The 22914-nt window shown below is 43.9% G+C and overlaps 1 protein-coding gene across 11 annotated transcripts in view; it reads left to right on the top strand.

Annotated features, from left to right (window-relative positions):
- Positions 1-22914, top strand: part of KTN1 (kinectin 1) — a 55900-nt gene that overhangs the window by 24999 nt on the left and 7987 nt on the right. For 4 of the 11 annotated variants that reach the window (XM_031066265.1, XM_031066261.1, XM_031066262.1 and 1 more), the window contains 24 exons: positions 479-547; positions 1603-1637; positions 1765-1855; positions 3203-3271; positions 4547-4584; positions 5214-5304; positions 5465-5533; positions 7047-7084; positions 7536-7626; positions 7730-7807; positions 8671-8708; positions 9383-9473; positions 9615-9683; positions 10045-10082; positions 11003-11093; positions 14870-14959; positions 15979-16059; positions 16625-16714; positions 16798-16890; positions 18357-18428; positions 18891-18974; positions 19173-19256; positions 21485-21569; positions 22025-22030. In XM_031066265.1, the coding sequence (XP_030922125.1) occupies positions 479-547; positions 1603-1637; positions 1765-1855; positions 3203-3271; positions 4547-4584; positions 5214-5304; positions 5465-5533; positions 7047-7084; positions 7536-7626; positions 7730-7807; positions 8671-8708; positions 9383-9473; positions 9615-9683; positions 10045-10082; positions 11003-11093; positions 14870-14959; positions 15979-16059; positions 16625-16714; positions 16798-16890; positions 18357-18428; positions 18891-18974; positions 19173-19256; positions 21485-21569; positions 22025-22030 (1681 nt within the window). Of the gene's footprint in view, positions 1-478; positions 548-1602; positions 1638-1764; positions 1856-3202; positions 3272-4546; positions 4585-5213; positions 5305-5464; positions 5534-7046; positions 7085-7535; positions 7627-7729; positions 7808-8670; positions 8709-9382; positions 9474-9614; positions 9684-10044; positions 10083-11002; positions 11094-13017; positions 13105-14869; positions 14960-15978; positions 16060-16624; positions 16715-16797; positions 16891-18356; positions 18429-18890; positions 18975-19172; positions 19257-21484; positions 21570-22024; positions 22031-22914 lie in introns of all 11 variants that reach the window. The other 7 variants (XM_031066256.1, XM_031066258.1, XM_031066255.1 and 4 more) reach the window with 5 other exon arrangements.

Genomic DNA, 22914 nt, shown 5'->3' with positions numbered 1-22914 from the left:
AAGTCTGTTCCTCCTTCCCATCCACCTCTTCCCAGGTGTGGGAGCTGTGCAAACCTCTCTGTGCTGGACTGCCAAGTCCTTGCTGTGCACTGAGGCAGCTGAAGGGAACTCAGAAAGGGGATCTTGGATGATTTGTTTCACCAGATGAGGTTTTTGTAAGAGGCAGTTATTAAATCTTGACACAATGCTGGTGCTGCTTTAGGAGGAAAATGTTTTTTCTGAGCTTCTCACATTTGGTACTGTCTGATTCTCTGCCAGGGAATAAAGATGGTAACAGCTGAATTTCTCATGGGACATAAGGACAATACTTTTGTCCTTAATACAGAAAAGCAAGACAGAGAAGGAAAGGACTCTTGAAGCTTCCAAAGAACTCTCTGTAATGACTTCTGTGCTATTTAATTGCCTCTTTGCCATTATGGAAAAGCTGTATTTAGGCTCTGCAGTTCTGAACTGATCAAATGCCTCCATTTTCTTCCAGGTTCTGAAGGATCAAAACACAGCTCTGCAAGCTGAAGTTCAGAAGTTGCAGACTCTGCTGTCTGAGCAGGTACAACCAGTGTTTGCTGAGCTTTTATCAAATATCTTCTGTGCTTTTAATTTCTTCAGTGTTTTTTCTTAACCTGGCTGTAGGCTGAGCTGGTTGATGTCAAAACCTGATGCTTTTTTAGGTATTTTCTCTTCTGTGCAGGGTCAAGTAAGGCAGTTGTGGCTGTCTTGTAGACCTAGTCAGGAGTGTCCAAACAAAATCTGGATTTTTTTCCACTCCTGAAGACTTACATAGCTTAACACAAGCAAGAACTTATTTCTGCAACCACTCTGTCCCTTGGAAGTAGAAAAGTCTTTACCTTGTGATGTCTTTTGTCTCCTGCCCTGTATTTGTGCCCATGGCTCACCTGCTGCAGTGGTGCTCACAGGGTGCTGCAGGTTCAAAGCTGTTGTGTTGTTCAGCTCCATCTCCTTTGGGATGTTCTCTGGGAGAGCCCATATGAACATCCCTGACTTTGCACCATTGTGGAATGACAAAAATTCCTGAAACACTGGAATAAGACTGGCAGGAGAGGAAACTTCTCCTGTACTCCTGTTAGTCAGGAGCTCCCTTTTGGAGCTGCTCCTTTTACTCTGCTGGAGAACCAGACCTGCAGCCCCTGCTCCTCTGGCTCTGGCTGATCTGGTGGCCTGCCTGAAGGGCTGGAGGTGATTTTGCTTGCAGGCTGGTTTATGTTTCCCACCTGCTCTCTCACAGTGTGGTGGAGTTGAGGAATCACAAATGTTCTGCTCAGTGAGCCTCAGGTGGAGCTTGTGGTTCTGATAAATGCTGAAAAGGGGCAGATTTTTCAGGTACTGAGCTGGCTGCAAGTCCAGCAGTGTAAAACCATCAAGGCATTTGGGCTGGATCTGTCCCTCCCCTGAAAGATTGATTTTTTTCCAGCATCAGTATTAGACACATGCCATGAGGACTTTCTCTCCCTACTTTGTTTTCCTTTCTGGATTAGTGTTGTAACCAAGCTTCTGGTGAAGTTGGTGCTTTCCAATTATTTGCTTTTTAAATCCCAAACTATTATTGATCCAATTAATGATGGCCCTATTTTTTTTTCTTCATAGACAAACAAAGACTTAATAGAGCAGATGGAAAAAAGGTAAGAGACTTTGTTTTGAATCAGAAGCTAAAATAAAGATTTTGGTGGCAGTAAGGTTACTGTTGATAGCTAACTGCCTTCAAAGTTAAATTCTCTTTTTTCTTAATTTTCACTCTTGCTTTTTCAGCATGAGAGAGAGGGATGATAAAATCAAGACAGTTGAAGAGCTGCTTGAGGCAGGACTCATCCAGGTGGCTACTAAAGAGGAGGAGCTGAAGGTAAAATCCCTCTTATGATCTTTTCATGGGGAAATGGCGATTAAGTGCTCTTATGCAAGATGAATGTTGGAGTGCTCACAGTTCAGTCTGAATTCCTTCTGAACAGGAAAAGCACCTTGTGAAGATGAGGTTAAAACCTTTTATGTAAGACAGACTAAGCATGAGCATCAGTGGAGTAGAATAAATACTCTCTGTGCTTAGTCTAGGACAGATTTTGCCAAAATACCCTTTGGAATAATGGGAATATATTTCTAGAGCTGTACATTTGATTTAATCCCCAGCACACCTCTCTTGAGGAAAGGGTGTTTTGTAAAAACTTGGTATTATAGAACTCCCTTTTTTTTGGTCTTAGTTGATAATCTGAAGGGTTAAGTGGGTTATGAACTAGTGACATTTCTGGGATGGTGATAAAGTTATTTCCTTCCTGTTTATTTCTAAAGAAGGCAGTGATGAGAAGCCTGGAGAGCCAGTACAGAAATCCCCCTGTCTGTTTGGAGCTGGCTCTTGCTGGAAAGGCTGTGTCCACCTGGGCACAGCCAAGACAATGTTCTTCCCTTTCCTAACGTGCCTGAATTCCAGGGGCATTGCTGCCCCCCCTGTGCTGGGGAGGGCTTGTAAACCCTGAGGTGACTGAGCAGCCAAAGCTGTGAGCACCCCATAGACTCCTTTAGGCTGAAAAACCCCCTGAGATCAAGCCCAGCCATCCCCAGCCCTGCCAAACCACATCCCCAAGTGCCACACCCACGTGGCTTTTAAATCCCTCCAGGGGTGGTGGTATTTTGCAAGTTATTTGTTTGAAATAATATTTTACAAATTTTTTAATAATGCTGACAGTGATGTTTAGATTCTGTGATTTTTATTCTTGTAGTACTGTTCTGTACAAATGAAAATCTTTGAATTCTTCTTTATTTTGGATGTTATTATTGACTCTAGAGTAGGATCTAGATTGTTAAAGCCCATGCTGTTATATAATTTTTATTTATATTCCCAGAGTGGTGAGAAGCCTGTCTCTGGGAGAATCCCAGTATTATGTAAATACAAATAAATAAATGGGCTGTACAAAAGATGGGCTGTAATATGATTTGTTACGTTTGTTTTTCTGACCTCTCGGCTCAGTTACAGCACTCTCACGTTGCCCTAATTTCCTATAAATTAGTGTCCACTCCAAGTTATCCGTGGTGAATAATTAGACTGTTGAATACTTTGGCTCCAACACCTGCAGAGGGGAGTCTCTTCCAGACTTTCAAAGTCTTTCACTTATTCTAAAAGAAATTACTTTTCTCTCAAGCTTAACACTTTTTTCCCCCACAAACGAGGCTTTCATTATCTCTGTGTCTGCTTTCAAAGGCCCTGAGAACGGAGAATTCATCTCTGAGAAAAGAACTTCAAAGCCTGCAAATTCAGCAATCAGAACAGGTAGTACTTTTCATCTAAAACTTTTATTACACCTAAACTAAATCTGAAAGAATCTTGCTGTGGTTGCAAAAGTCAAGGGAGGAAGGTGGAGTTGCCTTTGAAGCCTGTTGGCAAAGCATCCTGTTTTCTTTCAGCGTTGGTCTGGGAGCTGATGCTTCTGTCAAATCTTTCCTTTGCAGAAGTGTCAGAAGCAGGGCAGATGTTCAGGATCCAGGCAGTGCTGCCTGGGGCTGGTTTGAGTTTGAGGGTGAGGGGTTGGAACACAAACCCTGTGAGGAACCCCTGAGGGAGCTGGGGCTGCTCAGCCTGGAGAAAAGGAGACTCAGGGCTGCCCCCATCACTCTGCACAGCTCCTGAAAGGTGCCTGTGCTCACCTGGGGCTGGGCTCTGTCTCCAGCAGCACTGACACAACCAGAGCACACAGCCTCAAGCTGTGCCAAGGGAAATACAGGTTGGATATCAGGAAAAAGTTTTTTACAGAAAGAGTGATAAAGTTCTGGAATGTTCTGCCTGGGGAGGGGGTGGAGTCCCCATCCCTGGGTGTGTTTAACAAAGCCTGGATGTGACACTGGGTGCCAGGGGTGAGTTGGGGCTGGGTTGGACTGGATGATCTTGAAGATCTCTTCCAACCCAGTGAATTCTGTGAATTCTTTGAGTTTGCCATGCTCTGAAATGGTTTGGATCTCCTTTTGCAGAAGCCTGGAGCAGCAGGCATGGCTGGCAGGCAGCTTGTACTGCCTCAGCTTCATGATGAATGCTTGAGCTTCCCAGTGTGAATCCCCACTCTGCAGGTGTCACTTATCCCCTTTCTCCTTGTGTCTGCTCAGTGACACTGTCAGTGTTGTCACTTCTGATGTGCTGGTCAGGAAGGGCCTTTCCCTGACATCCAGCTCTGCTTGGACACCTCAGGAGGGCAATTAGCTCCTAGAAAATCATGTCTGGAAGAGGGGAGGCACAGTGACCCTGTGGAGATGTGCAACAGTGTCAGTATTAAAGGGCAGCTGATGAAATGATGGTCCTGAACCTCACCCTCTCCTGGTAAAGTTGGTGTGGGTTTGCTTTTGTTTTCCTGGAACTTGCAGCAAGCTGAGTATTACCGCTTTGCCAGGAGCTGGAGACTAATTTTCTCAGGAGCAGCCAGATTAGTAAAATATTAGGCTGCTACATAGTTCCTCCAGTGCCAGAGAGCTGCAGCTCTCTATCCTCACCCCTCAACATTCACAGATTGTTTTGCTCTGTTCTGTTTTTCCTAAGATGAAGCTCTGTTTTTCACAGGTTTCCTTCCAATCACTGGTGGAGGAACTGCAGAAAGTGTAAGTTAGTGCACAGATTTAATTTTTGATTAATTCTCTCTGTCTTTATTCCATGACTACAAGTGTATTGCTTCCCTGAAATAATTGCCTTTTGGCTGGGTGAAGTGTGTGTGTGGCAGGAAGCATTTCCATTTTTGAAACATGTCACAGCAGATCAATACCTGCTGAAAATTCAGTTGCTGCTCTGCTAAGCAGTTAATTTCATAAACCTGGCTTTGACTAGGTGAGGAATTGCTCTGATTTGTCAGATAATCATTTTTGTTCAGTAGGCTCTTGAAAAGGAATAGGATTGTCCCCTGTGTGTTTTAAGTTGATAAATACTTTGCTGGAATGTCCAGTGAAGGCTGATTTTAAGTGTGTGTCATTCCAGGCACTCTTGATTTCTTAATTTGCATTTTTTGACTGTAATAATATTGATTTAGCATGTGAACTGCTGGTCATATAAAGCCAGCTGATTCTGCACTAGTCCCAGTCTTATTCTCCCTATTTGTTCCTCCTGCCTGGTCCCACTGTGGATCCCTGAAGCTGGTGATGGGATGTGATGTGATAGCAGGACCAAATTCTGTTTATTTGCTTGAGCAGCACATTTTTTTTCAGCCAGCTTATGGTGTTTCTCTGCTCTTTTTAAGGATCCACGAGAAAGATGGAAAAATAAAATCAGTGGAAGAACTCCTACAAGCTGAAATCCTAAAAGTAGCAAGCAAGGAGAAGACTGTTCAGGTATCTGTGTGCAATCCCTGCAATTCCTTTGTGTGTTGGTGCCACAACCACATTTGTCTGTTACTGCATGGCATTCTACAGTGATCAATCTGTAGCATCCATTTTTGTGGTGTTTTTGTGTTTCCATTGTCCAACCCTGTCTTGTTTTGTCATTGAAAAGGCTTTGACACAGGAAATAGAGGCTCTGAAAGAAGAAGTAGGAAATTCCCAGCTTGAGATGGAAAAACAGGTAAAATACTTTAGTGGCAGCAGTGTGAACCAGCCTTGCCTTGGATGTGCTGCTCACTGTTTCTGTTCTAGTGTGTTCTGTTTCACTGGTGAATGTCCCTGGGTAAGGAACTTTTTCATGCTGGAGCTACACTGTTCTTGGATATAAAGCCATAAAAATGTAGGATAATTAATGATATCCTTCAGAAACCACACACCTCTGGAAGCCTGAGCTTTTTGGGCTTTTAGTATAAAATTTGGCAAGAATTGCTGTAGTTTAATGCATTGCAACATGAGCTCTGCCTGGGCACACTGTCCCTGTAGTAAACATGAAACCCTGGGGCATCCCTGGGGGTGACAACTTGGAAATCTCAAGTGCTGAAGTTACTGCTCCTGTCTGGCCTTTCTGTGTTGCTGGAGCAATACTACAGGCTCAGGTAAAAACCAAGACTGTTTATTTTTTTTTCCCCATTGCCCAAAAAGAGTTCAGTCTTGGCACAGTCAGTTTTACTTTAGCTGTCAGGAATGCAGGGATGGAGGAGAATGGGCTTTTTTGGCATGATTGCTGTCTGGCATCCAAAGCGAGGGAAGCCCACGTTTCCTCAGGGAGCCCATTCTGCAGGCAGCTCAATCCTTTGTGCTGTCAGGAAATGTGCTTGTTTGTGTGGGTTGTGATTTTGGTCTGCACTCTTTTCAGTCCCTTTAGCTACATTCCAACGTGTCACCCCCTGCTCAGGGTTAGAGTTTTGTCCTTTTTAGGCAAAGCTTCACAGAATGTGTTTCCGCCTTGGGCTTTTCCTCCAAAGCAAATTTCCAGGAACTGAGGGAGTTATTTGTGTGTATTTCCTTCCCTGGAACTGTCAGAGCCCAGAAAAAAAAAATGCAGTTTAGATTTGCTGTTTCTGGAATGCTCTGTGAGGAATGCTTGCTCCAAAGGTGATGTATCTGTGCACCTTTTGGTTTCCTGCAAACAGAAGAGAGATTTTTGGGAATGTCTGAAACTCCTGCTGTGTTGTGGTAGAGGATTGGCAGATAACCACTGTCAGGCTTTCACACAGCATTCAGAAGTAACATTCCCACTAAATCTTACATCTCCAATCCACATTCAGCCTAAGAATGGGAATTTAAGGGATTGCTGACTTTTCAGAGAGCCCCAAAAAGCACTTCCTTATGCGAAGCTCTCAGTGGCCAGGGATGATCTCTGTGGTTGGAGCTGCAGTTGACAGTGAGGTGGTTGGTGGTCACAGTCACTCTCAGCTTCTTCCTCTGTGTCTCCTGTGGGCCTGCTTGTTGTTCCCATTTGCACTGTTTCCTTTGCTGCTCTGGAAGTCATATTTTAAATGTGGAGAATGTAAATAGTTGGAGACACTTGGTGCCTTGTAATTAAAAAAAGTGCATTTATGCTTACTGCAGTAAATGGTGCCACTTTTGAAAATGTCTGGTAGTTTTTCCCTGTGTTTCTCCATAGAGCAATTTTTAGCATTTGTGTGCCTTTTCCATGTGCATTGAACTGAAGTGCTGATTATTTTCTTTAGGTCACAATAACATCACAAGTCAAAGAGCTTCAGACTCTGTAAGTGCAGTTGTTCGTTCTGGTCTGCCCTGTGCACCCCTTAAATTCAAGTCAGGATGGAGGGATGTGGGCAAGGCATGGTGGAAAACCTGCTTTGGTAACACCTGAGCTGTAGGGTGGGGAAATGATCAGTCAGTCCCTTGTATCCCCAGCTGGGGAGGAGCAGGGAAGTGTTTTTGGGTGAGGAGAGCACACGTTTGTGAAACCCCTGCAGTGTGTCAGCACAGTTTGCTTTCACCTAATGAGCAGTGCCACTGATCAAGGGCATCTCCTGCTAACCCAGGCTGAAGTAGAAGTGCTCACACATTGGTTTTTAGTAGGTGAACTGTGCATGTGCCTTTGATCACAGATTCTGCTTTTGTTAGGTGCTGTAAATCATAGGATGTTTTATTTCCAGATGGATGAAAGAGCAAAGGGTTTATGCTGTGTTTGTGTGTGTTCAATGGCACAGGTTGAAGGGGAAGGAAAAGCAGGTGAAAACCATGGAGGCCTTATTGGAAGAGAAGGAGAAAGAGATTGTTAAGAAAGGAGAATGTCTGCAGGTAAGCTGCTTTAATATTCTGAAGGGAAATAAATTCTGTTGCAGCTTGTCTGGCTGGGAAAAATAAAGCCACACTTCTAACATTGCTTTTTATCTATCCAAAGGGTCAGAAGGATACAATTGCACAATTAACCAGTAAAGTTCAGGAGCTGGAACAACAGAACCTGCAACAACTCCAACAGGTACAGCCTGCAGAGTGGATGTGGTTTGGGAGTGCTGCTTGGTTGAACAGGAAGCTGTTTTTTCTCCTCTACCTCACACAGAGAATTTGCATTGGCTTCAACTTAGAGATGTTTTAAATCCAACTTGACTAAGCTGTTTATAATGCAGAGAGCCCACTAGTTCAGCTGTGTTCATCCAAAACAGGTTTTACATGGCTAGCAAGTTCTGGGAGGTTTTAACTGGGATGATACTGTGCATAAAGAGGAGCTTTGGTGGTCTGAAAGCCTTGGAGCTCACAGACAGCCCCAGCTGTGTCCCAGCCGCCTCCTTGCCAGGCTGAAGCAGCATCTCTGCAGGGCTCTGGTCATGCAGGAGCTTTGGCTGTAACTGAATGTAGCAGAATCTCTTGAAGTGGTCAGGCTGTGCTGTGATTCCTCCCTGCCTTTCCCTGGGCTGGAATATTTTGGCTTTTGATTTCCTGCACTGGACTTGAGAGCAGACAACTGGACAGCCTCGAAGCCAGGTGTTACTTAATGGAAGAATTTTTCCAATAAGGTGGTATTCTGGCTCAGTTTGGATTTTTTGTTGATGGTAAAAGGAGGAGACTGAGTTGAACTTTTATTTTGGGTGGATGTCTAGACACAGGCATTTATCCCAGGGGGAAGATGGAATGGAGAGCAATTGGCTGGTGTGAAGTTTGGGATGCTTGGTGTAAGCTCTGTTTCTGAAATCCATTATGTGATTAGATATTCTTGGAGCAATGCCTGATGCAAAATTCCTGGTATTTCTTTGGCAAGTGTCTTGCAAGCTGTGTGTTGCCCCTTCTCGTGCTGTTAATTTAGAAACTGTGCCATCAAAATGAGACTGGGAATTACTTTTTCAGGTACCTGCTGCGTCCCAAGTCCAGGACGTGGAGAACCTGTGAGTATGCAGAGTAGCACTTCCTCAAGTGCCTGCTGGGAATATGCATTGAGTTTATCTCCAGCTGGAATGTTTGAATTGCTGTCAGGAATTTCATGGGCTTTGCTAAAATAAGCTGTTAGTGCTGGTGCCTGCTGCCATGCCTGGTGTCCCTGCCCTGAGCTGTGTGCTCTCACACTGGGAATATGCACCCAGGGCTCTATTAACCAGTGGAATTGCTGCTGCTTCTCATGCCTGGTGCTAACTCCTCCTGCTGTTCAGCATGTTGGAGGCTGCAGTGCCCGTGGCTCAGTCGGTGGCAGCAGCAAACAGATCCGGTTTGTGCCATTTTCAGGCTGACATGAAATAGCCAATTCAAAGCTCCTGTTTTATGGAGGAATGCTGCCAGGCTTTCCTCTGCTTTGTCTGGCTGCTCCAAGTCAAAGGAAGGTTGTGTGAGACTGCCAGAAAGGGCTTTGTCTGCAAAGCAGCTCCTGGGCTGTGCTGCTGTCCCAGCAGAGCTCAGGTACAGTCTGTGTGTGGTACCTGAGGCAGCCTCAACACACAAAATGTATTTATCTCCTGCTGCACAAACTGCCCCAGTGTGAGTGGCTGTCCCTTTTTAGCATAAATTCTTTTAACATTTTTTTCCCTACTTTAACCCTTTCTCCTTACTTTCCAAACTATCTCTGCAGGTTGAAAGGGGAAGAAGAACAAACGAAGAAGTTGAAAGCTATGGTGGAAGAAAAAGAGAGAGAAATTGCAAACCAAGTTAAACAGTTACAGGTAAAGTTTTGATAGAAACACCTTATCTTGAGGAGTGTGTATATCTCTATATATATATAGAGTATATGTATATGAGTGTATATCCATATATAATATATCTATTTATACATTGAGTGTATATTGCCTTTTTTCTTTCAACAGGATGTGCAAAAAGAAAATGAATCTTTCAAAGCTCAGATACAGGAATTAAAGCAGGAGAACTGCAAACAGGTACAGCTTCCAATTGCAGTGTTACTGAGAGAAGTCAAAAGTGAGTGGTGGTAGCTTGCATGGATGGCATGGAAAACCAGGAGTTGTACTGCCCATGGAAATCCAGGGGCACCTTTGGGGTTGGGTTGTACTGAGCCAGCTTTTCTGGCTCTTGCATATCTGTTCCTGCTTCCTTTTATCATATGGATTTGCAGCCTTGTGCTCCTCCTTATGCCTGCTGTGTTCCTGGCCAGAGGAGGCTGCACAATTCCCTCAAGGGCCCAGAGTGCAGCTTTGTGGTGTTGCAGCAGTGCCTGTGAACAAGGCACATCCTGGTCTTTGCTGTTGCTCTGCTCCTAACTCATCTCTGATCTCTTTGTAGGCATCTCTGGCTGTCCAAAGCGAGGAGCTTCTGCAAGTGTGAGTACTGCCAGGTTGTTGAATGCATTAGAGAATTGATTCAGTTCACTTAATTGCTCAGGAAATTTAGAAATAAATGCCAAATGTACAATATCAGACTACATGAAGTGGCCAGTAAAAAAGAAATAAATTACTGTCTTATAGAAGTTGAGCATGGGAGATTCTGCTCACAGTGCTAATCCTCAGGTGTAATCTCCTGCAGACAGACAGTGCTGGCAATATGTTGTGCCCACCATAGAAGCAAGCCTTGATTGATGTTATTTTGAATGCATGCCAGCTCAGCTTATGGCTGAAGAGTTAAATGTTGGTGTTTCAAGCAAAAGTGACAGGCTTTTCTCTTGGAACTTCAGCTTAGCAGAGTGTTGTTCCTATTACAAAATCATGTGGAAATCTCTTCCAGGGAAAACCTCAGGGGTAAAAGTGTGTTATAATGTGGGGCTGAAGCACATTAAATAACTATGTGGTAGCTAATGCTATATTGTGCTAAGCAAATTGCCACTGTCATGCATTTTTAGCTGGCTGAATTATTTGTCTTTCAAGTTAAATGACTTACAAATTGTGGATTATGTGCTTGAAAGGGAACACTCTCCTCCAGCAGGCGGTGCCTGTTCTGTGGTGTTGTACTGGCGTGGGCTGGCTGACTCTACCCTCAGCTAATGTGTTGCCTTTCCATGGCCCTGCTAAATGTGTGCAGATGCCTGTTGTAGGCAAACAACAGCTTTACAATGGGTTTGCTCAGGCTGAGTGCTTCAGGGAGCAGTGGGAAGCAGGCGATGCTGCCAAGTCAGTGAAAACAGCTTTTCAGAGAGAGCTGAAAAGGGAAGGGAAGGCGAGTTAGTGTGTGGGAAAGGGTGTCAGTGCTTCACTGGGAATTTCTTCAATGTCTCCTGACTTGTTTGTGGTTCCCTTTGTTAATTCAGGGTTGCAGGCAAAGAGAAGGAAATTGCCAATCTCCAGAGCGAGCTCGCCTCTCAGAGAAATGCTTTTGAGCAGCAGAGGAAAAAGAACAACGTAAGGAAATTCTTCCCCCACCACTCCAGAAAACCCCCAAAACAGCCAAACCTGTGTTCCCAGCACTCCTTGAGGCCTGGGGCATTTTGCAGAGAGTGTTTCTGACAGCTGTATCGTGTCCCTGGGTGCTCCTTTCCTCTTGGGAGTGACCCAGCACACCTGACTTCACTGCTCAGAGTTGTGTCAGCTCCTGGATTTGTTGATTGGATGAGCGGAAGGAGACTTGCTAGGGGACACATCCCACAGCAAGTTCTTGGATTTGGATTCAAACCTGGTTAACCCTGTTCAGAAACATGTCCTTTGCCAAGGGCAGGGAGGGTGGGAGGAGGAAAGGAGCTGTGCTCTGACAGAGTTCTGGTCCTTGTGTGGGGACATGGGGCAGGAATTAGCTTCAGGGAGCTCAGATCTGGCTCTTCCCCTTCATGAAAGTGGCTAATCCTGATCTTCCAAAAGAAGTGAAGGACTGAGCCTTCCTGCAGCTGCTGATGGTGCAGTCTGGGTTCTTTGTAGATGGAATTAAAGATTGTATCTTCTATCACAGAGCTGTGGAGTTACTTCCTTGTAATGCATTACCTGTGCAGGCAGGGGAGTGTTATCTTTTAACTTATATGGAAGAAAGTTAAAATACAGGGTGTTTATCTCACCTGTCTCTCCTTGATACCTTGTAAAATCCAATGAATACCAGGCAATAAGCTTTATTTCTTAATAGTCAGACAATCAAAGGAAAGTGCACAAAGAAAATATTGAGAACTTTTGAGCAAGGAGTGCTGTTTAAGAGCTGAAATAAAGTAGAGAGAAAGAGGCTAAGTAGTCTCAGCAGACAGATGAGCTGGAAAGGTAGAACAGAAGGTTTGTTTCCTGCAGAGTCACAAGGTCTCAATACCCTTTGTGCTGCAGGCAAAGTCTGGCTGCTGCTAAAGGCAGACCAGGCCTGTAGGTCCCAGCTTTTTCTCAGTTTTATCCAATGTTGTGTTTATATCCTGTGAACAGCCCTTAGGATTGTGGGCTAATAAAAGTGGTGAAGTAAAACTAGTGTAGGTCCTTGCTAGGCTTTTGATGAATTCAACATGCAGCCTTTCCAAAATAACCCTTTGCTAAGGGAGATTTGCTCTGAGGGTTGGAAAAATGAAATCTAAAATCCCAGGCACTGTGATCTCCTTGCTGCAAGGCCCCACCATCTTTCAGAAGAGCTGTGAGGCTGCTCTTAGAAGAGCTCTCAGGCTCTCACTGATTGTGTTGACATCTTGTGGAGTACACGTTTGATGACCTCGCCAAGAAAGACGCAGGAGGGTGGCACCGTGGCCTTCCCACGTGGATCTGGGATGTGCTCACCTCTTCTGAGATCCCAGAGCCTCCCAGGAGGGCTGCTGAGCACCAAACCAGCTCTCTGTGGGTGCAGTGGAGAGAGCTGCAAACCCTGAGCTGTGCGTTCCCGAAATCAGCGCCGGGGTTTGGGCTGAGGTGCGGTTGCAGGATCAGGAGTGTAATTGTGCACACCTCCATGTCTCCTGGGTCCGTGCTGGGTTCTGCACTGCAACATGCCTAACACTCTGTTGTGTAATCTGTGGTTTGGTGTCTGTGTTCCTCACTACTTTTGAAAACTTCCCTCTTTTCTTCTTACAAGTGCAGTCAAAGTGTGGGGTCGCTGTGGTGATAATGCTCTGCAGTAACATTTGCATCAGTTTTGGACACAGGGGCAGGTTGGGCAGAAATTGGCATTTTTCCCTCCCACTTTTCATTCAGACTCTTTGAACATCACACTTGTTTTTGCTAGTGTATGTCATACTCCCCAGCAAAATCACCTTGCAGTAACCAGCATTTAAATGCAAATGGTGGAATGTAATGGGAAATATTTCTCTGAAGTAAAAGCACAAACAGTTTGAATATTGGCTGAACTGAAATCATTCTTTCTAAAAATGATTAGGACCTTCGGGAGAAAAACTGGGAAGCAATGGAAGCATTGGCATCAACTGAAAAATTGCTGCAGGACAAAGTGAACAAGACTGCCAAGGTTGTAATGTTGACTGCTAGAAATGATGCATTAAGCTAGAAGCAGATCTGCAGCTGGTTCTTTAAGTGAAATGGAGACATTTAACTTTTACTGCAGTTTAAGTATATTCTCTTCTGAGTGATCATTCGTATACTTTCACCTCTGCTTCTTCCTGTTGTCTTTAGGTTGTTTGGTTTTTTTTTTTGAATGGTTAGTTTGTGGGCATGCTGACTTTTGATTTCTGTTTGCATAATTGTTAGAGCTGTTGTGAATTGGTTTTGATTTGTGGGGAGCTGCAGATGAAAAGCTGTGCTGGTTAGCAACTTGCTTTCTTCTACTGGGCTTTGGCTGTGCTTGAGCAGATCTGTTGGACCTGGGAAGAACCAGAACTAAATTACTATTAAAAAATCTGGGAGCTTCTCAGAAAATTCTCACCACAGCTGCGAATTTCCTCCTTGAAAGCACGTGAAGCTTAACAGGGAATATTGGACCAATGTTCAAAATTATATGGGATGTGAATTGCTTATGTTTGCCATGGGCCTGATTCAGTGTTCATTGCCACTGTGCAGAACTCAAAAAAAAAAAGCATCCAACTAACCCTAAGAGCAGCAGTCAGGCAGCCAGGAGCAGAGGAGCTCTGCTTTGGGGTTGTGTGTCTGTTCTGGAGCTGTCTCTGTGCTGGCAGGAGCCTGTCCCTGCTCTCACTGTGTGCTAGTGCTTGCCTGCTTTCTGCTGCAGCTGGAGGACTTCAGCAAAGCCTTTTGCCCCTTCATGGTGGCTCCTAAATTGCTGCCAACTAACACCCAGCACAGCCTCACCACCTAATGTCTCCTGTCTGTTTCTGTCTCTGAATCTCAACCTGCTCACGCCACCGATCCCTTGCAGCAGAGGAACTCAGAGCAGCACTGATGTCAAAGGGAAAAAACCATCCCAAATTATCAGTGGAGGATTTTGGCTGAAAGCTGCCCTTGTGTGCAGTGTTTCAGGCTTTCCACATTTAAGTTTAAATGAGAGGCTGAGTGTTGTATGGCTAAACTAACCCACATGTCCTGTGGCTGCTCTGCTTTTAATGTTAAATACATGGAAGGGCAGATCTGTGGTGCCTGTGGCTCTGGGTATTTATATTTGCACAGCACTAACAAAAAACACCTGGAGATTGTCACACAGCTCTAATAATTATCTCCCATTGCATCCAGGGTTGGGAAAAGAGGATGTAAGTGGCTTCCTCTTAAGTGTTTAAAAGTAATGTTTGAAAGTCTTACTTTCTTGGCCTGGTTCAAATGTGCATTAACACAAAGTTTCCTTTTGATTTTAATTCTCTGTTTCTGAAGTGATGACGTTATCTTACGGTGATTTTTTTCACACCTAAAATTATCTTAAAAATACAGATTGGAAAATAAAAATAGTTGATTGACTAAACTATTTGATTTTGAGCTCACTTCACTTGAGTGGCAGGGCTGGTGTGATCTGTGGGTGCAGTTACTCAGCACAGTGCAATTTGTGTTGTGGACAAGTGAACAATGGTGTAATTTCTGTACAAACAGGCTAGATTGGAGGAGAACTTCAGAAAATAAAAGCTTAAGTGAGAGCAAATGCAAAGGCCAAATTCTGAAGCAATTTGGTGCCCATTTCTGAAGCAATTTACTGCAATTTTAGACACTATAGCTCCTTTCTCACTTAGAAAAAGACTTCCTGGGTTAAGTAAATTGCTGTAGGCAGAGGAGAGGCTGTTGCCAGGTCGGTGAGTGTGGTGCCCAATGTCACCTGTGCCCTCCTCTTGCTTTAGGAGAAGCAGCAGCACTTGGAAGCTGCCGAGGTGGAGACGCGCCAGCTCCTCCAGAAGCTCTTCCCCAAAGTCTCTCTCCCTCCCAACATGGTAAGAGAAGTGGATCTTCTTAACCTCCTGCTGGGGTCAGGGAGCTCTGCTCCTGCTGGGCTGGGCAGCCCTGGAGTGTTTCCTCACAGCCCCTCTGTCCCAACGGTTTTGCGGTGAGCTGAGAGTATCTCTCACTGGTGATGCCTGTACTTGCACAGGCAAGCAAAGCTATGGATGAGTTGCTTCAAGAAGTGTTAAAAGAGCAAAATAAAAGTTATTATCTTCTGGTTTTTATGCCCCAACATCTGATTTACCTGTCTGTTTTACCTTGTGTCTCACTGAGATAGTAAATTTTCAGGGGTGGATAATGCCTGCTGTGTTTGCTCACTGGCACAATGGGATCTCTGTATTCCCAACCTTTCCAGAGGAGCTGCAGTGCCTCAGTGACACTTAATACAATTTAGGGGGCTTTATTTTGTTCTCAAGCACTGATTTCCAATTTTCTATTTTCTATTTTTGATGGCTTTCAGTGATTTTTGGTGAATTTCAGTGATTTTTCAGGGAAAATGCCCTGGGTTCATGGGGTTCAGATAGGGTGAATAACATCAAGTGAGTCTGGAAACATGGGTGCATTTCATTTATAACCCCTAGAGGTTTTGAATATTCATATTTAAAATTGTTCCCAAATGTGCTAAAGGAAGTGTCCTGATAAAAAGACTTTCTGTAACGTTATAAAACAACCTTCTTAGAGTTACACAGCATCTGCTTGAAGTGCTCAGGGATTTGGGGGAAGATTCCTTTGAATGTTCAAATGCTTATGCAGAGCCCTGACACTCGCAGGGAGCCCTCTGTCACCCAGCTGCATTTCAGCTCATCCAGGCCCCCCTGAACTGTGTGTGTGTCTCATCCCCTCGTGCTCCTGGGCTGCTGCCAGCTGTGTGTGGCTGAACAACAGCCATGGGGCTGTGTGTGAGCTCCAGGGACTTGGGGCACTGCTCCCTCAGCAGTGGGGAGGGAAATGTCCTGAGGAGAGCTCTCCTGAGGTTATTCTCAGCCTAAACTGAATGATTTCCCAACAGAGCCACAGTGAGTGGATATGTGGGTTTGAGAAGATGGCTAAAGAATACCTAAGAGAGGCTTCAGGATCTGAAGATGTCAAGGTAGGCTCAAAAAATGGACAGCTGGTGTGTGGGATAATGGATTTGTCCAGTATAAATCTTGAAAATTGTGCTGTGGGTTGGGAAGTTCAGGTTCTCAGGCAAGTCATAAGAAAATTATTTCATATTAATTCTAGAATGGTTTGGGTTAAATATCTTCCATTTCCAGCCCCTCTGCCTTGGCCAGGTTGTTCAAGCCTCATCCAGCCTGGCCTTGAACACTTCCAGAGATGAGTCAGCCACAGCTTCTCTGGGCGACCTGCTGTTCAGATATTCACAGAAATGTATTTGCATCTTTGCTAAGTACCTTGTGGAATTGTGAGTTCATCAAATTGAAAATCCCCATTCTCTTTTTTTTTTTCAAGTAATGGAGTTTTTTTTACAGTAACTCAAAGTTTGTGACTGAGTATTGAGAGTTGTAGGTGAACACTGCACTTGATGTTATTTTTTTGTGGGTTGGAAAGACAGACCTCCCCAGGAGTGATCCCAGCTTGTTGAAATAAGATGAATAGAACTGAAATCCATCCACTGGGATGTGACTCTTGTGGTGCCTTTCCTCCTTTGCCAGGCTATGGAGCAGAAGTTGAAGGAGGCTGAGGAAATGCACATCCTGCTGCAGCTGGAGTGTGAGAAATACAAATCTGTTCTGGCAGAGACAGTAAGTGGGATGCCTGGTCACCTCTGTGATGTTCCAGCTGCCTTTCTTCTGCTCTGAGCTTTCAAATCCCTCTCTCTTCTTAGGAGGGGATTTTACAAAGGCTACAGAGGAGTGTGGAAGAGGAAGAAAGCAAATGGAAGATAAAAGTTGAAGAATCACAGAAGGAACTTAAACAGGTATTTCTGAAGTTGTTTTTTTTTTTCCTCAGCAACCAGGCAGGCTCTGCTTGAAGTCACAGGGGGTGTCTGAGCTCTCTGAAGGCAGGTGTGGAACAGCCCTGGCTGCCTGGTTTGATGTGTGCGTGGCCAGGGGATGAAAAAGGTGAAGCCTGCAACAAGTATAATAGGAATGATTCCTCATATCAGTGGTGTTCTGGTGCTCTGATACTTTGCTTCCTGTAAAGGCTGGGTTTTCATTTTTGAAGGAATCTATTTTCACTAAAGAGACTGAAAAATTGAGGATTTGTTGATATCTTTAGATTTGTGTCACTATTTCTGTTGCCATTTTTACAGAAACAAGAAAAACAAACAGCACAAGTATACGGTCTTTGGCCATTATGATAAATCTGTGTCACAGAATGGTTTGGGTTGGAAGGACCTTTAAAGCTCATCCAGTTCCACCCCTTGCCATGGCAGGGACACCTTCCACTGTCCCAGGTTGCTCCAAGCCCTGTCCAACCTGGCCTTGGACAATTCCAGGGACGGGGACTCTTTTGCAGATGCTGCAGGAAACAGCCAAATAATAAATAATAATATTAATGCTGATGGGATAGGAAGCCAAAGATTGACTGTACAAGTGTCCCATTAATGTGCCCAGAAATATAAATTTTTCTGATCTTGGTGACTTGGACTCTGCTTTTATTGAGTACATAGGTTTTATCTGAATATATTTGTGAGCAGATATGGACTCTTTGTGCTAAAATTGAAGTATCATAGAATCATAACAGTTTTCTGAAAGCTGTTAAAGTGCTGCTCAATCCATTATGGCCAACTAATTACATTTGAAATTGCCTGCAAAGCTTTCCTTTTAGGAAGGCTCTGTTGATAGCAAAAGTGGGAAGAAAAAGAGCTTTTATGTTTATTTTCTAATCTAGAATTAAAGTAGGTCAAACAGCTTTTTTTAAAAAGTAATTTCTAAAATATCTCTGCTTAGTAAATTTGAGTGCCACTGTGTGAGCCTGGCAGCAAACAGATGATTTATAAACATCTTGTTTGAGTGGCTTATAAAGGCTGTCAGATCTGGAACTATAGATGTGCTGCCATCTGCTGCACTTACACAGCCCCAAAAAAGGCTAAAAATGCTGGGTTTGGGTACATGGATGGTGAATACTCCCAGTCTGGGAAGGATGTTTTCCTTACCATGGCTAATGGACAACTGGATTAGTGCTTCTATTCCAAATCTTTCAGGCATGTGGGCTTCTAAGTATGTCAAAGAACTTGAGCTGGGAATAGGTTGGAATGGTGTAGACTCAGTAAATTGAATTATTTGAGTGAGCATCTTATTTTGTTCAACCACTCTGATTTAATCTCTAATATTTTTAGGATAAAATATTGTAGATAATTTCTACAACCTTGTGTATTTATGCAGAGTTTGTCTCAGACCAAGCCAACTAAATATCTTTATTTTTTCCCCCAAACTGCAGATGCGTTCCGTGGTCACTTCTTTGCAGCACGAGGTGGAGAGGTTAAAGGAAGAAAACAAAGAAGTTGAAACTGTAGGTGCAGGTGGTTTTTTCTTCTTGTCTTTGAAGCTTTCTGTTGTTGAAACACAGTTTAGGCTTGTGCTGTAAATCTGAACTTCTCCCAGCCTGTGCTGCAGTTTAACCTGAGCCTTTGGGGCAGGGTTTTTAAAAGGCAGAGAAGCTGGAAAGTTGTTCTGGTTTTTACTTCTGTACTCACCCACTGGGGCTCTTTCTTGGGAGTCTGAGCAGTTCACTGCTTGTTGACAATCATGGGCTTGATTCTTTCACTTTTTATCTTATTTTTGATGTTCAAATCTGCAATCTGATGTTTAAATCTGTGCGATCGCTGGGCTTGAAATGCTCTCTAAACATCATGGAATATTTGATAGAAATTTACAGCCAATTATAAGCAAATAATCAAGCCAGTAATCAAGCAATTGATACTGCAAGAAAGCACTGGAAACATCTGTTTTAACTCTGTTTTTCTGTTTCTAGCTTAAAAAAGAGAGAGAACATTTGGAAAGTGAACTAGAAAAGGCAGAAATAGAACGATCTACTTATGTTTCAGAAGTCAGAGAGGTAAACCCAATTGTCCAAGCTGTATTTTTTTTTTCTTTTGGTTACCAGTTGCCTGGCAAACTAACCTAGTGCTTAGCCCCTGTGGCTGAGGAGTTTGTGTGCTTGTGACCTTAGGCTAGAGCAGCACACTAATAACTGAGCAGAAGAGAACGGGCATACCAAGGAGACAAATCCTAAAAACTCTAAACTTCATTTCAGCTCAAAGATCTCTTGACTGAATTGCAGAAAAAACTTGATGATTCATATTCTGAAGCAGTAAGACAGAATGAAGAGTTAAATTTGGTAAGAAGCTTGTTGGGCACAAACGAGGCTCCCAGCATACGTCTGAAGCGGAGACTTATTTCAAATCCTGTCTGTTCTGCTAACCTCTTCAGCCTGATATTTTTGTCCATTGAAATCATTTATGTAGTCTGACTTTTACAATTTGTCTCTTTTCTCTGCTCCTAACAATAGCATGTCTGGTTCTTAAGACTTTTTCCCAAAGTCTGTAAGACTTTCATTCCTGAAACTTCTTGAGAAGATTTGCAGTGTAGGCATATGCAGCAGCAAATGTAATGTCCTTGGAGCAGCAAAAGTGGTGCTCTCATCAGTTTGACTGGAGGATTATTCTCCTGTGGTGGATTTTTTTTTCCCCCAAAAGCTTTTGAGGATGCAGCAGTGCTATCCCTGCTCTGACTGTGCAGAGCCTTTTCCATCCTGCTCTGTATGAACAGAAATTGGCCAGACCCAAAGTTGGATGAATTCAGAGTATTCAGCCATTCAGCTGCTGACACCCTGCTGTGGCTGAATGGCTGTGCTGGCTTGGTGCTTGCATGTGTTACAGCCTGTTTGGCTGGAAATGCTTCCAGCCAATAATGCTCCTATAGCAGCTTTCTCAAGAAGGACTGGGATTAACAGGATAGACCTAAGGATGCATGGTTTTCCATTTTGAGCCCTTTCCCTTCTCACTTGTTTCAGTGACCTGTTTTTTAAGGCTGCAGGAGCAGTCAGAGCCTTCCTCTGCTTGTGTTTGGCCAGTGCTTTCCTGCTTTTGAGCCAGAATTAGGGAGAGTTGTCCCTGTCACCGTGTCTGTGGGATGTTTGGACAACCAGGCTACTGCCACTGATGGAACTGGGCTGAAATAGCTGATTGAGAAAAATAACCACCACCACAGTAACAGTGTGCTGAAGTTAATGGTACACTAGCCTCAGCAAGCAAAGCCTCTCGTTCTGAAAGCAAGGAAAATGGGAATTGAATGCATATCTGGGAGTTAATCAGTAAACACCAACCTCTTTGAGGCAACAATTTATTATGTCTGTGCACAACAGAAGCTTAAAAAGCTGAGCTCCCTGCTGGGGCAGCTTGAGTGCAGTGTGATGGTGCTGTGCTGGTGGGAGTTGTGAGGGTGTGTTAAACAACCAGCTCCATGCAGCTGCCTCAGGAATGCTGTCCTGAGTGTCCTATTCCTGAGGAATAGAAATTGTGGCATTTCAGAACGGGTTCCCCACTATTTAAAAGGTAAGCGAGTGAAAATGCAGAGGAGCTTCCTCCAAATGTGTAAGCCTAGCATTCACCAGCCCAGGTGCTGCAAAGGGGGAAACCTTCCAAGGGTGAGACAAACACAATGTGTAGGTTTGGAGTCAGTAAAAATTCAGGGCTCTGAGTAGCCCATTGTTCCCCCCTTTAATCTCCTGCTGGCTTCCAGGAAGATTGACAGCAGTAATAGTGAACATTAGCACAGCACACTTCAGAGGCACAAATCCAACAAAATTGGCACTCGAGCTCCTTGTTAGCACTTCTGTTTGAGGCTCAAGCCTCAAGTGCTCTGCCTGGTTCTGTGTGCTGTATTGAAGAGCAATCAAAATATCCTTTAAAAAACTGTGTATCCTTTGGAAAGGCTGCAGTTTAAGTACTGGCTGCAGCCAGTAGCAAGTATTCATCCCTCTTGACTGAAACAGTTCCACTATTCTGGATTGAATCTAAACACAATCGACAAGTTAATATCCCCCTGTCAGTGATTTATGCCTTGATGTGCCATTAACAGACTGGTTAAGTCAACATAGTTGTAGTAAGTGGTGCTTTATTAAGATGATAAGTAGAGCTTTTTAGTTTATTCAGCAGTAGAGAGACTGTTTAGCCTGCTCTAGCAAGATGACAATCTTCATTTTTGCATATTTGCTGTGAATTAAGTTGGAGTCTGGGCTGACTCCCTTGATAAGAATGCTGGAGAGGCTGATGCTCCTCCTGGAATGGAGTTGAAAAGTTGAAACCACTTGTAAGGAAGCCAATGCCAACCATGTTTTTGTCTTCTGCAGTTTCCATTCTTTACCTTTATCTTTACAGATGGAGTCTCTTCTCTTTGACTGTCCTGGTAAACCTCATCATACATGTCCACTAATCCCCTGTGTGCAGTAATTGTTAGTAAATCTTACTCCCTTTGCAGTCCGTGTGCACTGGGTTAATCCCTGGGACAGACAGAGGAGATCTGTGTGTGGGAGTGGAACTGATTTGCTTGGTTACTCTTTTGCAGCTGAAAACACAGCTAAATGAAACACTATCAAAACTCAAAGTTGATCAAAACGAGAGAGAAAAAGTAGCTGGTGACTTGCCCAAGGTAAGCAGAGACCCTTAGCAGTTGCACATATAAATGTTAGCAGAACCCCTCAATGTCTGTAGTTTTGCAGTGCTGGAAATGATGATTTGAAGGAACTTGATTTGAGCTGGTGGGGTGTCTTGCTCCACTGGCTGGGACTGTAAGAGCTCTACCTGCATGTCAGAAATGCATGAAACTGCAGCTAAAATGAAATTATAAAACTGCAGTTAAAAGCTCTTGTTTAATCATCCTTCTTGAAAGACTCCCCTGTTCATGATAATTTTATGCCAGTAGGTACAAGTGGTGATTTGGGGTTGACAATTCTTCATTTAAAAGAAACCCCAGCCTAACAAAAAGCCCATCCCACAGCCCTCCACCCACACTACAAGTTTTTAAATCCAGTCTCAAATGGCAGAGGGTTGCAAGCTGCTTTACAAAGCATCTGCCCTTTTGCATGTGGTGACATATCCAGTGTAACCCAGGAAACTGCAAATCCTAAAAGTTGGATCTGTGCAAGCGTGATGGGACAAACAGGTGGCTTTCCTGTGCTTTTCCCCAATGACAAGATGGGTTGGAGTGGAAAATCTTGAAGCATCAGAGGTCTCAGTGCTGTCTGTCACTCTAGAAACAAACATGTCATGGGAGAATTGGTAAATGGAGACAGGAATAGCCTGTGGAGTGCTGGGCTCTGGCTCCAGCCTCTGCAGCACCTTGTTCCTCCAGGATAATATCAAATTGGGCTGAGTTCTTCCAGGGTTGGAGTGGGAAATGCTGTTAGGGGAGCATATTTTGTCCTGGACAGGGATAGATGATCACAAAAACACTGGAGGAGGTGAGAAGCTAAAGGAAACCTGGTGTAATAAAGAATTTAAAACATTTTGCTCTGGATAGTTGTGTTGGGTGTTGACATACAAAACCAGCTGTGCTGATGTCCATGGTTCATGGTATATCCTACATAAATACAGAGCTGGGGTTAGGGTTTTGGAGACCTGCACTCCTGCTCTTGTGAAATTTACTGCATGATTTTTACCTGATAACCTGATGTGAGACTATTAAGGTTTCCCTGTAGGATTGCTCTCAGATGCAGACAGGCTGACATGCCACATGCTGATTGTGAGGAGACATGTCACTCTTGGCAAATGGGTTGGTCCCTGGAGCAAATCTGGCCTAAAACAGATTTCCTGGCATAATCTGGCATAAAACAGAAATCTTTCCTGCAAATGTGGCATAAAACAGAAATCTTTAGACAGAGCTAAAGATTTCCTGTGTCTCTGATGCTCTCAGGGGGATGGGGCTTTGCTCATTGTTGTGCTTTCCCTGTTTCTTCCTTTCTTTTTTTTTTTTTTTTTAATATGTCTTTTTTTTTA

The sequence above is a fragment of the Geospiza fortis genome, unplaced genomic scaffold (assembly GCF_000277835.1).
Source record: "Geospiza fortis unplaced genomic scaffold, GeoFor_1.0 scaffold23, whole genome shotgun sequence".
NCBI classification, from domain to species: Eukaryota; Metazoa; Chordata; class Aves; order Passeriformes; family Thraupidae; genus Geospiza; species Geospiza fortis.
This window is presented reverse-complemented; position numbering and strand designations above follow the sequence as displayed.